Source organism: Leucoraja erinacea, chromosome 16 (genome assembly GCF_028641065.1).
Source record: "Leucoraja erinacea ecotype New England chromosome 16, Leri_hhj_1, whole genome shotgun sequence".
Lineage (NCBI taxonomy): Eukaryota > Metazoa > Chordata > Chondrichthyes > Rajiformes > Rajidae > Leucoraja > Leucoraja erinaceus.
The window spans coordinates 43915084-43928001 of record NC_073392.1 but is presented as its reverse complement, the minus strand read 5'-3'; the positions used below and the strand labels follow the sequence as shown (position 1 = coordinate 43928001).

Below are 12918 nucleotides of genomic sequence, written 5' to 3'. Positions count from 1 at the left end.
TGTGTGTGTGTGTGTGTGTGTGTGTGTGTGTGCGTGCGTGCGTGTCTTTGCGCGTCTTCGGGGTGGAAAAATGTGTGCGTGTGTCTTTACATCTTCGGGGAAAAAATTGTGATAACGATACAATGATACAATTTATTGAGGTCCAAACGAAATGTTGTTTCTGCCATCATACACACAAGAAAAAGAACCAAGACACAACACAATTTACACAAACATCCATCACAGCGCATCTCCTCCTCACTGTGATGGAAGGCAGTCTTGTCTCTCCCCTGCACTCCTCATTCTCCTCCCGATGTCAGAGTCAAAGCCCCCATCGGGCGATGGTAAGTGTCCCGCGGTCATTAAAGCCACGCCAGGTGATGCAAGGCCGCGCCCCGGGCCTTGGTGTTGGAGCCCCCAGCGTGCATTAGCAAGACCCGCGGCCATTTAAAGCCACGCCGGGCGATGTAAGGTAATTTTCAACCCCACGACTTGGGCGAGAGAAGTCGCCGTTGCGGAAGCCCCGAAAAGCGGTCTCCCAGCAGGGACCCGCGGGCTCCCGGTGTCACCGTCCACCAGACCTGCGGTTGGAGCCTCCGAATCCCCGGGGTTGGGTCACAGCAGAGCGCCACCACAGCTCCTCCCACTCCGAACTCAGCCAGCTCCAGAATGGTGGGTAAGTCCGCAGCTCCGCGACTGGAGCCCCAGGTCGTTCCGGTTGGAGGCCGCTCCACGGTGCTCGGCCCCCAACGACAACGGAGACCCGACAGAGAAAAGGTTGGGTTCTCCGTGCAGGGGAAAGATTTTAAAAGTCCCCCCCCGCCCCCACACACATACCCAGTTTAAAAAAAAGCACTTTAAACTACAGTAAAACGCGACAACAAAAAAAAAGACAGACGGACTGCAGAGGCCGCTGCGACGTGAATTGCGCCGCCCACCCTTAACGATAACATTTTTACATATTCCTGTTGACATTTTTCCCGTCGAGGCTGGGATAACCTTATCTGAACATTTCATCCTTTATTTCTCGACATTGCAGATTAAAGTTGAAAATCGTCAAAAGACATTGAATTTAAAACAATCGGCTTTCACTGACGACATCACAATGTGTCTGCTCCGTGCCATCTCACACACAGAATCTTCCACGCATTTCGAGCGACAAAAGCGTCACAAATCAGAAAACTCAGCTCCAAAAGACAGTGGACACCCGGAAACCCCAGCTCCAAAAGGCAGCAACTCTCTCTCTCTCCCTCTCTCTCTCTCTCTCCCTCTCTCCCCTCTCCCTCCCCCCCTCTCTCTCTCCCCCTCTCTCCCCTCTCTCTCTCTCTCTCTCTCTATGCCCTCTCTCTCCCTCTCTGCCCTTTCTCTCTCTCTCTCTCTGCCCTCTCATTCTGCCCTCTCGTTCTCTCTGCCATTTCTCTCTACCCCCCTCCCTCTCCCTCTCTAGCCGCGCCTGTGCAGTTGGGAGCTAGGCATGAGTGGATTTCATCCTATATTTAACACGTTATTCACGATTAAAGCTTTGAAACTGCCAACATACAAGATATTTACATATTCTAATTCACATTTTCCCCTCGAGGCAGAGATCACTTTCACTGAACATTTTATGCTTTATTTCTCGACTTATTACTGATTAATTACCTTGAATTTCAAACCAACCAGTTTCCAATGATGATGTCACAATGGCAGCTTGAACTCATGACGTCACAATAGACAGACTAGGGGGAGGGCGAATTGCTATTGCAACACGCACGGCAAGTGCCATTGGAAGTTATTTTAAATAGCACTGCTGAGGGAGGCCAGGGGACTGCTGGAGTCTTAGTTCGGGAATAGCTTGAGTTGGAGGACAGTGCCTCCTGTGGGGGCTAAGGGTAGGGAACGGGTGCGTTGGGGAAGCAGACCCAACGGGTCTGCACTTGGTCTAGTACTTATTAAAACTCTGATCTTGTATTTGTGTGTATGTGTGTGTGTGTGTGTGTGTGTGTGTGTGTGTATATGTGGTTGTCTTTACATCTTCGCAAAAACACTTTGCGGTAACGATGACATTTTTACATATTCCGATTGACATTTTTCCCCTCAAGGCCGGGATTACCTTATCTGAACATTTTATGCTTTATTTCTCGACTTATTCTCGATTCATTACTGATTAAAAGTCTAAAAAAGTCAAAAGAGATTGAAAATAAAACCACCAGCTTCAACTGATGACATCACAGTGACTCTGCTGGCCGTGATCAACCTCAGTGAAGATTTCATCCTACTTTTGACATGTTATTTGCGATTAAAGCTTTAAAAATGTCAACGTTCACAAGATTTTTACATATTCTGATTCACATTCCCCCCCTCTAGACAGAGGGCACTTTCATTGAACATTTTATGCTTTATTTCTCGACATTACTGATTAATGTTTAAAAAAAATCAAAATACCTTGAATTTCAAACCAACCAGCTTCAATTGATGACATCACAATGGCTCGACTAGCAGGGGGAGGGCGAATTGTTATTACAACACGCAGGACAAGTGCAATTGGATTTTTTTTTAAAGAGCACGGCTGAGGGAGGCAAGGGGAGCGCTGGAATCTTACGTTCGGGAACTGCTTGAGTTGGAGGATCACGTCTCCCTTGGGGGCTACGGGTAGGGAACGGATGCGTTGGGGGAGCAGACCCAACAGGTCTGCACTTAGTCTTTAAATTAAACTTCAGCATATCAATTATTCCATAGTGTCTTACTTTTTTAACAGCCTATCTGTCAACATCTTCAGCTACTGCTTTGGGCCAAATTGAAAAAAAGTAAAATATTCTGTTATCTGTGTGTTGAAGTTAAAATACTCCTTATAACTATGTTTATATTAATATGCCTGGGAACTGGGTAAGTATACAAGGATGCAAAGTAGCAAATTGATACTGTACATTTTTAGTTGTAAATTTCACCTTTTAATGAAGCATTAATAATGTATTTTGTAGCTTCATTTTGTTTCTTCAATATACGTTAATTGAAAATATTTCCAATTTTTGTTTTTCATCTAGGCAGTGGTACTGTTGACTTTGATGAGTTCTTGGTCATGATGGTGAGATGTATGAAAGATGATAGCAAAGGAAAATCAGAAGAAGAACTGGCAGACCTGTTTCGAATGTTTGATAAGTAAGTATTCATGGCTTAAAATATACATGTAAACTCCCTTTTGCTTTCCTGGATGTTATATCCCCATTCCTATGTGCAGTTATTGGGTAATAAAATGAAAATGCCGTTCACAAAATAATTTTAACTAACCAGAGAGTAATCTATAGATTTTCATTCATTTAGAACCAGTTGGTTCAGTGAAAATGGATACTTAAGAAGCATTTTATAAATAATTGGTAAACTAGCAGTGGATGCCATTATTAACGTGCAAGTCAGTTCATTTCTAGAATTAGAATTAGAATTAGAATTTCCTTTATTGTCATTCAGACCTTACGGTCTGAACAAAATTTTGTGCCTGCAGTCATACATACAATAATAAACAACAATAAACACAAATTAACATCCACCACAGTGTATCCTCCAAGCACCTCCTCACTGTGGTGGAGGCAAAAATCTTAGGGTTACTGTCTCTTCCCTCCTCTTCTCCCTCTGCGCTGAGGCGATTCCCCACCGGGCGATGGTACAAACAGTCCCGCGGCTCACCGAACCCCGCAAACGGGCCGGCTCAAACACCGCGGCCCGGGGTGGTCGAAGCTGCCGCCCTCCAGTCCAGCGGACGCGGCCGCTGGCCCGCGGCTGAACCCCGGACTCGGGTCACCTCCGTCAGAACGCCGTCCCAGCCACTGGAGCACTGTTCCAGCCCCAAGCCGGATCGCCCTCACGTGAGTGCCGTTCCTCTCTCGAGCTGGGCCACTCCGACGGGAGCGCCGTACCTCCCTCGGGCTGGGCCACTCCGACGGGAGTGCCGTTCCTCCCTCGAGCTGGGCCACTCCAACGGAAGTGCCGTTCCACCTCGGGTTGGGCCACTCCGACAGGAGTGCCGTTCCACCTCGGGCTGGGCCACTCCGACGGGAGTGCCGTTCCTCCCTCGAGCTGGGCCACTCCGACGGGAGCGCCGTTCCACCCTCGAGCTGGGCCGCTCCAACGGGAGCGCCACAGCCCCTCACGGGAGAGTCTCAGCCCCTCGCCGGGCCGCCCTCACGGGAGCATCACAGCCCCTCACGGGAGCGCCGTTCCAGCCCCGAGCTGGGCCGCCTTCACGGGAGCGAGCCCAGCGTGAGTCCTGACTGGCTGCCTCCGGAGCCTCGAGGTCGCCAGCTCCGCCATTAGGCCTCAGCGGAGACGGAGGAAGAGAAGGGGGATACAACAAAAAAGTCGTATTCCCCCGAAGGGAGAGACAGCAAGCCCTGTTTCAACCCCCCCCCACACATAAACACAACCTAAAATCAACAACGTACCTCGGTGATTGCCAATCACCACCCCCCCCCCCCCCTAGACACTTATTATTATTTATTCAAATCGTTTGCTATGTCGCTCTTCCAGGGAGATGCAAAATGCATTTCGTTGTCTCTGTACTGTACACTGCCAACAATGACAATTAAAATTGAATCTGAATCTGAACCTAAAAACCAAAAACATAACTAGACAAAACGAAAAAAACAACACAAAAAAGTAAAAACAAACGGACTGCAGGCGAGCCGCAGCTGCCAGGGCAGCGCCACCACTTCCGGAAGATGGTCCTCTAACCTTGTAACAAGAAATTATGGACTGTATTCCTCCATTCTTCCAAAATGTGCACTTGAGTGATACATTAAGAAATATGGTGTACAAATGCACAAGATCATATTAAGTTGAAAAACTTCCTTACAGCTTATTTTACAATTGTAATTTCAAAGCACGCAAGTGTCAATTTCATTGTAGGTAAGTTTTAAACGTATCTAACTACATCTTAATTGTTTCAATGTCCTCCGTCCCATCCTCTAGTAATGAAAATGAACTTCTCCGATGTCACATTTCTTTAGATTTTAATTAGGATTAAAAGATTTAATAGTACAAACATAAAGACAAGTCTTCATGGACTCATTACATGGTGATTGCCAAAATCATCCTGGGTTCTTCCTAGAATCAATATGGAATAATCCATATACAGCAACTCAACATTTAGTTTGCAGCATTGGAGCTGCCAACATGATGGGAAGTAAATGGAGCAATCTGGATAATTGTCTGGAAAATGGATGTTCTCTAATTCACAGTGACAGGGTAGTTGGGTAAACAATGACTGCCAGTGCCAGACATTGGCATTTCCTTGTTTGCGCTTGTTCATTGAACTTCCAGTCATCCGTTCAGACTTGCAATAAAGACAAAAACATTCAATAATTGATGGGAATGTGAGGAAAATCAAATGGGTTAGGGTAGGTTTAGGGTAAAAAGGGGTGCTTGATGGTCAGTGCAGCTTTGGTGAATCAAAGGCCCTGTTTCTACAGTGTATCTCTCTACGACAATTAATCAATGAGGTCGGGTAATATCTGTGGAAGGAGAAATAATACATCTTTAGTTTTAATATTAATTTTCCATTTCTCCGGTGGATGCTGCCTGATCTGCTGAGATGTTTCCAGCATTTTCTGCCTTTTATTTTAGTTTTCCTACTGTTTTTTGATTTCCATTCGGATTTGCAATGTAGTTTTTCACCAAAGAGAGACTCAAAGTGCTGGAGTAAATCAGTGGGTCAGGCAGCTTCTGTGGAGAACAAGAATGGGTGACATTTTGGGTCGGAACCCTTCTCTCACTGCTTCCCCCTCTGCGATTCTTACATTCCTTCCTACACATATACTTTTCATGTTTAATTTGAATTATGGAATCATACAGCAGAGATGGTCGTTGTTTGGCTTTTCATTCCTGTGCCAGTTCTTTGAAATACCAAAATCAAATGTTAGCCTCACTTCTAAATTCCCACCACAAGGGCCTTATGCTCGTTCATCCCATGCCAAAAGATGTATGCTATTTATAAATTCTTTGCTAAAGTTTCTAATGAATTTGATTTTACCTGTCCTTGGAGGCAACATTGCGTTTGTAACATAGATTCACATGCACACTGTATTAAAAGGATAAATCTTGAATCTTATCACAAATAATTTGCTTAAACAAAGAAAATAAGTGCAGATGCTGGTTTAAATCAAAGGTAGACACAAAATGCTGGAGTAACTCAGTGGGGCAGGCAGCATCTCTGGATAGAGGGAATGGGTGATGTTTTGGGTCAAGACCCTTCTTCAGACTGATGTCAGGGGAGTGGGCGGGACAGAGATAGAATGCAGTCAAAGACTGTAAGACTGGTGGGGGAACTGGGAAGGGGGAGGGGATGGAGAGAGAGGGAAAGCAAGGGCTATTTGAAGTTAGAGAAGTCAATGTTCATACCGCTGGGGTGTAAGCTACCCAAGCGAAATATGATAATATGGTCTGACTTTATATGTTAATAGAAATGCTGATGGTTACATTGACATTGAAGAATTAAAGATCATGCTGGAGGAAACAGGTGAATGTATTACTGAAGATGACATTGAAGAGTTAATGCGAGATGGTGACAAAAATAGTGATGGAAGAATAGATTATGATGGTAAGTTACATAACCAATGTATCTCTTTCCAGACCACAGCCTTTTATTTGTTCGATGACAACTGAAATAATTCCTTAGATTTATTTTGCTCATGAATATTCCCAAATTTTTGAACTAGAAGCATTTTGGCTTCTTTCCCAGAATCTTGGGTCATCTCAGGCAGGCATTTGATATTCAAGCAGATCTACACAATGATTCATTCAGAACATATTATGATGCAATCTCATCAGCAGCCTATCTTCTCCCCCTAACGCCGCCTGCTTTCAGCAGAAACTACTCTGTCCATGACTTTCTTCGCCAAGCACTTCTTCTGCGACCACAGGAGGTGCAACACCTGGTCCTATATCTCCTCCCTCATCTCTATTCAGGGACCCAACATCTCTTCCGGATGAGACAGATTACATGCGCCTCCACCCACCTCGTCCCATTGCATTCATAGCGGTGAGACCATGAGTAACTAGTCGACCACTTTGCCAAACCGCTTGTGTTCTCTTTGCCAGGGCTAGCTGGAGCCCCCGGTTGCAACTTCCCACTCCCATGCCAAGTTGTCGGTCCGCAGCCCCTTCCACTCTCCAGACTGAGGCCAAACACAAACTGGAAGAACCGCACTCCATTCCACTGAGGGAGCCAACAAACCCTACGGCATGAATGTGGAACTCTCCAATTTGTGGAAAACCCCCACCTTCACCTTCTATCAGATTCCACCATTTGCAAGCTTTTGTTTTCTCCACTTATCACCTCCAGCCTTGGTTACTTTATGTACCCTCCTCTTCCCCATCTGACTCATCTGCTAATCAACCCCTCCTCATCTGGATCCACCCAACAGTTGCCAGCTTTTGTTCCACACCTTTTTCTTCCAGCTATCTCCCCTCGACTCAGTCAATCTGTAGAAGGGTCCTGATCCTGAAACATCATCTGTCCATTTCCATCCACAGATGCTCTCACCCACTGAGTTCCTTCATCAGTTTTTTTTTTTACACATTATATCCTACTTGTATGACACAATGATTTAAAATGTTCACTTAAAATTTAGACATGGTACTCAATACTTTGCAGTATGGAGAAGTTTTTAATGTGAGTTAAGCCTCAGAGGGCAGTGGAGGCAGGTTCTCTGGATGCTTTCAAGTGCGAGCTGGATAGGGCTCTTAAAGATAGCGGAGTCAGGGGATATGGGGAGAAGGCAGGAACGGGGTACTGATTGGGGATGATCAGCCATGATCACATTGAATGGGGGCGCTGGCTCGAAGGGACGAATGGCCTACTCCTGCACCTATTGTCTATTGTCTATTGAGTGGCCGCAGGCAACTTGAGGGTCAGAAGCGCCCTGGAGTTGGCTCCCGACAACAACTGTCCTTAAGGGGAAACCCATACAACTGAGCTCTCTGGAACTCTGTGGGCAATATTCTTCGAAGTCAGCAGAGAGTGCTATTGCTTTGCCATTGACCACAAAATCCAAGCTTGAATGTGGAGGAGCCCACTGTGAAAACTGAAGGTATCCTGGGACTAGGATTGTAAACACAAAAAAGTGCCCTTTTCAGAAAAGAACTCCAGAACTGAGGGCTTGGAATCAAAGGGAGGGTTGAACCATTTATTGAGCGAAACCTCTCATTTTCAATTTATATTCTTATTTCATAAATATTTCTAAAGGTTTAAATTGCTTTATCACTGGACTTTATCACATGAAGAATTAGAAAATAAAATAGGGATAGTACTATGTGTTCCAAAATATTTTTGCAATTAAGTTTACTATTTTTTACCAATAGCAACTTACACTGGGCGGCTCCGAACCTCAGTGACCCAGGCTTAAAGTGGACCATGGGTACCATCAGTGTGGAATATGTACCTTCTCCCTGTGGCTGCATGGGTTTCCTTCTATTTGCCTAAGATGTGCTGGTTACATTGCCCAATGAACCCTACGTTGGTGGGTGGGAGAAGGGGAGTTTGGTGTGAGGGGTAGGGAAGAGGAAGAATATTAGTGTAGATCGATGCTTGGCGGTCAGTGTGGATGCTGGGCTGAGGCGTATGTTACTGTGTTGAATGGCTATGATTCCACACTTCGAAAAATTAAAGAAAAAATGAAAACTGAAGTTTAATATTTTACGCTCTTCTTTTGCAGAATTCTTGGAGTTCATGAAAGGTGTCGAGTAAAATGTGGTAGAATTATTGGCAGGAATCCAGTTACTTGCTTTGCTGTGAACCCTCTTTAGTCCATCACTAACAAGCATGAAGAACTAAACAACCCTCAAGCCCAAGATTTTTCCGGTCATTCCAATAAATATAGAACTTTTTCACTTATTGTACATAATTGAATGCTTCATGTAGCCTTTCAAAATAAATTGATGGCAGTTGTTGAAGATGAATTAAAGTTGTAATCACTGTTGCATCGTGTATGTTTGGATAAACCTACTCTCCTCGTATAAACCTCTTGAGAATTGAGTCGCAACAGGCTCTTTATCCACAACTGTCGCAACATAACGTCTGAAACATGGACAGGGTCAAGTCATTTCTCAAAAGGATTTGTTTAGTCAGTGATCTCATTGTTCTTTTTTTTTGTTGACTGATGGGGCAACAATTGTTATTTAATCATCATAATGTAGATTTACAAGAAATGTCATAGCCTAAATGCACCGTGGAAATGAAAGGTTCATTATGGTGTAAAGATGTCAATTCAAATTCCAAAACAGAGGGAAATAGTAATAGGGACAACTGTACAACTGCATTTTCATAGAAAAAAATACACTTGTCAATGTAAAGCCCCAAAATTCTCAAATAGATCTTATTAAAAGAAGATCGCCTCCACTTAACACTCACATGCATTTAAAAAAAATTACTTGTAATATCTATCCAACAATAACTCAGCAATTTAAAAAAAGCTGCAGGATTGGAGATTGCATAATCTGAATCAAATGTAATTGCCATATCATGACCTGCATGCCACAGAACTAGTATTTGCATCAGATAAAGCAGTCTTGCAAGCCTAGGCCGAACAGCTAGAAAATTGAGGAAACAATTTGATTTTAGAAATTACATTTTGTAACTTTACCTGAACATTTTTAGTCCCCCAAATCCATAATAAATTAAATTAATTAGATGGAATCATAATTCCAGCAAATTCTGAAGAACTGGCTGGAGAGTGTAGAATTTCCCACTCACTGATTGTGGGTATGAAGGCTGCCAGAGATATTACCATGACTGCTACTACATGGCAACAAATGATTACCAGAAGCTCCGTTTCATGCACATGCAAATCTGAAGAAAGACATTTCGCCAGACACATCTTAGATCCCAAAATTAGGACCGATTTGTATCCTGTGGATTTACATAAAAATGCAAACAGTATACAGAACTCCTAAATTATTTTGTGAAGGTTTACATCACCACTAAAAATTCAACTCAGGGGTTTGGAAGTTGGGTGATTGTTCTATTTAGAAGATATTGCAATGAAAGGTCATCGGCCTAAAATGTTGTTTCTCTTTCTACCAACCCTGTCTAATCTGCTGAGAATTTCAAGAATGTTCTGTATTACAATGAGTAATCCTGTAACTGAATCCACCATGTTGATTCAGTTGGCTTAACCCAGGATCCAAGCTCATGGGACCTATCTGTGCTAAATAAAGATGGCACATTGAACAGTTGGCAACATGAACAGTTCATAAGTCCTGATAAATCATGATGTCTGATGAAGCACATTCATCAGTAAAGTTCATTCTTATGTCATTGTAGTACTTATGGGTGGTGCCTCATATTCAGGATGCTTCATATATTCTCAAGCTCTGATTATAAATGCTAAATAGTACCCTCGGGTGTAAATATACATAGCACATAGAACAGAAAAGCATAGGACCAGGTGTAAGCTAATTCTGTATGAGGCAATGTCTAAAGCATAGCCTGGTGTCTGTCTATTCAAACTACTGGGTGTAAGCAACTAAGTTCTATTTGTTCTTTAATATATGAATTATGATTTCTTCCATTGCATCTTAAGGTGGAATGTTTGTAGAGCTGTTCTTAGTTTCCTGTTTCAGCGCTAGATCCCAAATCAGAAGACGAAGATCAAATTGTACATGTGATTAAGGGACACTGTATTTAAACCAGTGAACCCATCTGATCTGCTGTATTTAGTATAATATTGCACATTGGTTGCATAGCAGAAATAATAAAACTGAATACGCTGGAAACACTCAGCACCACAGGCAGTATCTGTGGAAATAGTAATGTTTCAGGTCAAAGACTCAAAGTTTGAACAAAGGGTCTTTAACAATAACTTTCCTCATTTTCCACAGTTGCTGGCTGACTTAAAACGTTGTTTTTATTTTCAGTTTTCCTGCAGATTTTTTTATTTGTATGAATAGTAAAACAGTCTCAATCGCTGACACTCAGCTTAAAGTCATTTTGAAGACCAGTGGAAATTAGAGGGGGAGTGGTGAGAGAGCGCTCACAAAACTCCCGTCAGAGGATGGCAACTTCTTCAGAGGGCAGAACTTGAAGAGATCTCACAGCGGAACACCTAAATAGAGGCATGAAAGACAGCAGATGCTGCAATCTATAGTAAAAAAAAGAGGCAGGTGAAGGAACTCAGTGGGTCAGGCCACATCTGTGGAGGGAAATGGACAGTCGACGTTTTGGACGTCAACACCCAAATGATGCACAGAGTCTCTTGCCCAGAGTAGGTGAAGGGGACCAGAGGACATAGGTTTAAGGTGAAGGCAAAAATATTTAATAGGAATCTGAGGGGTAACTTTTTCACTAAAAGGGTCATGGGTGAATGGAACAAGCTGCCAGAGGAGGTAGTTGAGGCAGGGACTATCCCGACATTTAAGAAGCAGTTAGACAGGTACATGGTTAGGACAGTTTGGAGGGATATGGACCAAATGCTGGCAGGTGGGACTAGTGTAGCTGGGACATGTTGGCCTGTGTGGGCAAGTTGGGACGAAGGGCCTATTTCCACACTGTATCACTCTGACCCTACATCTGGACTGAAAGGCCCCTCACTGGGACTGTCTAGATGAAGGGTCTCGACCTGAAATGTCAACTGCTCATTTCCCTCCACAGATGTGGTCTAACCTTGCGTTCCTCTTGCTGTTCTAATTTTGGTACGATCTCTTTCCCACAATGACAATGCAGTCTGAATTAGGTTACATTATTTAGTCTGTACTGTGTCACTGCAACTATTTTTGTACATGTTATTGTTTCCATTTATGGAGAAAGTATGCCATCTGTAAGCATGGAGGTTATCTTTGATAAGGTGCCTTCCAGGCTAGTGCAGCAAAGGAAAATAAAAACACACTACAATAGTGAGAGGGAAGCAATACTACAATGTATAACCTAACCAAGGTAAAAAAAAACACCTCTTTCAGACAAACATTTATTTATGAACTTTCTTCAAAAAATAATAGACCTCAGAAATTTCCTTGAATTTCACAGATATAGTGACTTTTGAATATCTCAGCCAACACAATAAAAGTATTCCAATCATGATCACAAAATCATCAATTTGTAAAAACCTGCTCCCCCCCCAAGAAGTGGATGTGCCCCTCCCCCCAAGAAGTGGATGTTAAATAACGGTGGTCAATTGAATTTAATCCAGACAAGTGTGAAGTAATGCATTTCAGGATGTCAAATACCGACAGTATAGGGTGATTTCACTAAAGGTCACTGGAGCGTAGATCCGCACCCACGTGACCAAAATTCTCAAGTGGAGGACACTCGAGGGTTCGGTACATGTTAGTGGATGGGAAAAAACGCATTTTCCCACCCGTTAAAAACATAGAAAACGGCGAGGTTGTGAGCTGCAATTTACTGTGCCAGTCGGGGTGACCGTGAGGCACAGCTACCTAGATTTACAGGGAAAAAAAAAAGATAGCAAGTAAGGTAAATTCAAGAGGGAACTGGTGCCCCCAAACCGGCGGAAATGAACAGCCGACATTTGCCGTGGATATTTACAGGTCGAAAATATCGGGAATTATCGCGTTTGCTCGCTGAATTTATCAAAAGTAAGTTAATAATGCCTTACTTTTGATGAATTCAGCGAGCAAACGCAATAATTCCCGATATTTTGGACCTTTAAATATCCACGGCAAATGTCGGCTGTTCATTTCCGCCGGTTTGGCACCTTCAGTTCCCTCTTGAATTTACCTTACTTGCTATCTTTTTTTTCCCTGTAAATCTAGGTAGCTGTGCCTCACGGTCACCCCGACTGGCACAGTAAATTGCAGCTCACAACCTCGCCGTTTTCTGTTTTTAACGGGTGGGAAAATGCGTTTTTTCCCATCCACCAACATGTACCGAACCCTCGAGTGTCCTCCACTTGAGAATTTTGGTCACGTGGGTGCGGATCTACGCTCCAGTGACCTTTAGTGAAATCACCCTACATA

At 43.5% G+C, this 12918-nt stretch overlaps 1 protein-coding gene across 1 annotated transcript in view; it reads left to right on the top strand.

Annotated features, from left to right (window-relative positions):
• The window catches only part of LOC129704884 (troponin C, slow skeletal and cardiac muscles), a 33487-nt gene extending 24560 nt beyond the window's left edge, over window positions 1-8927 (top strand). Inside the window, exons 4-6 of the mRNA XM_055648287.1 lie at window positions 3003-3117; window positions 6411-6547; window positions 8664-8927. Coding sequence (XP_055504262.1) covers window positions 3003-3117; window positions 6411-6547; window positions 8664-8695 — 284 coding nt within the window. The 3' untranslated portion in view covers window positions 8696-8927. The remainder of the gene's footprint in view (window positions 1-3002; window positions 3118-6410; window positions 6548-8663) is intronic.
• Window positions 8928-12918: the final 3991 nt, after the last annotated feature.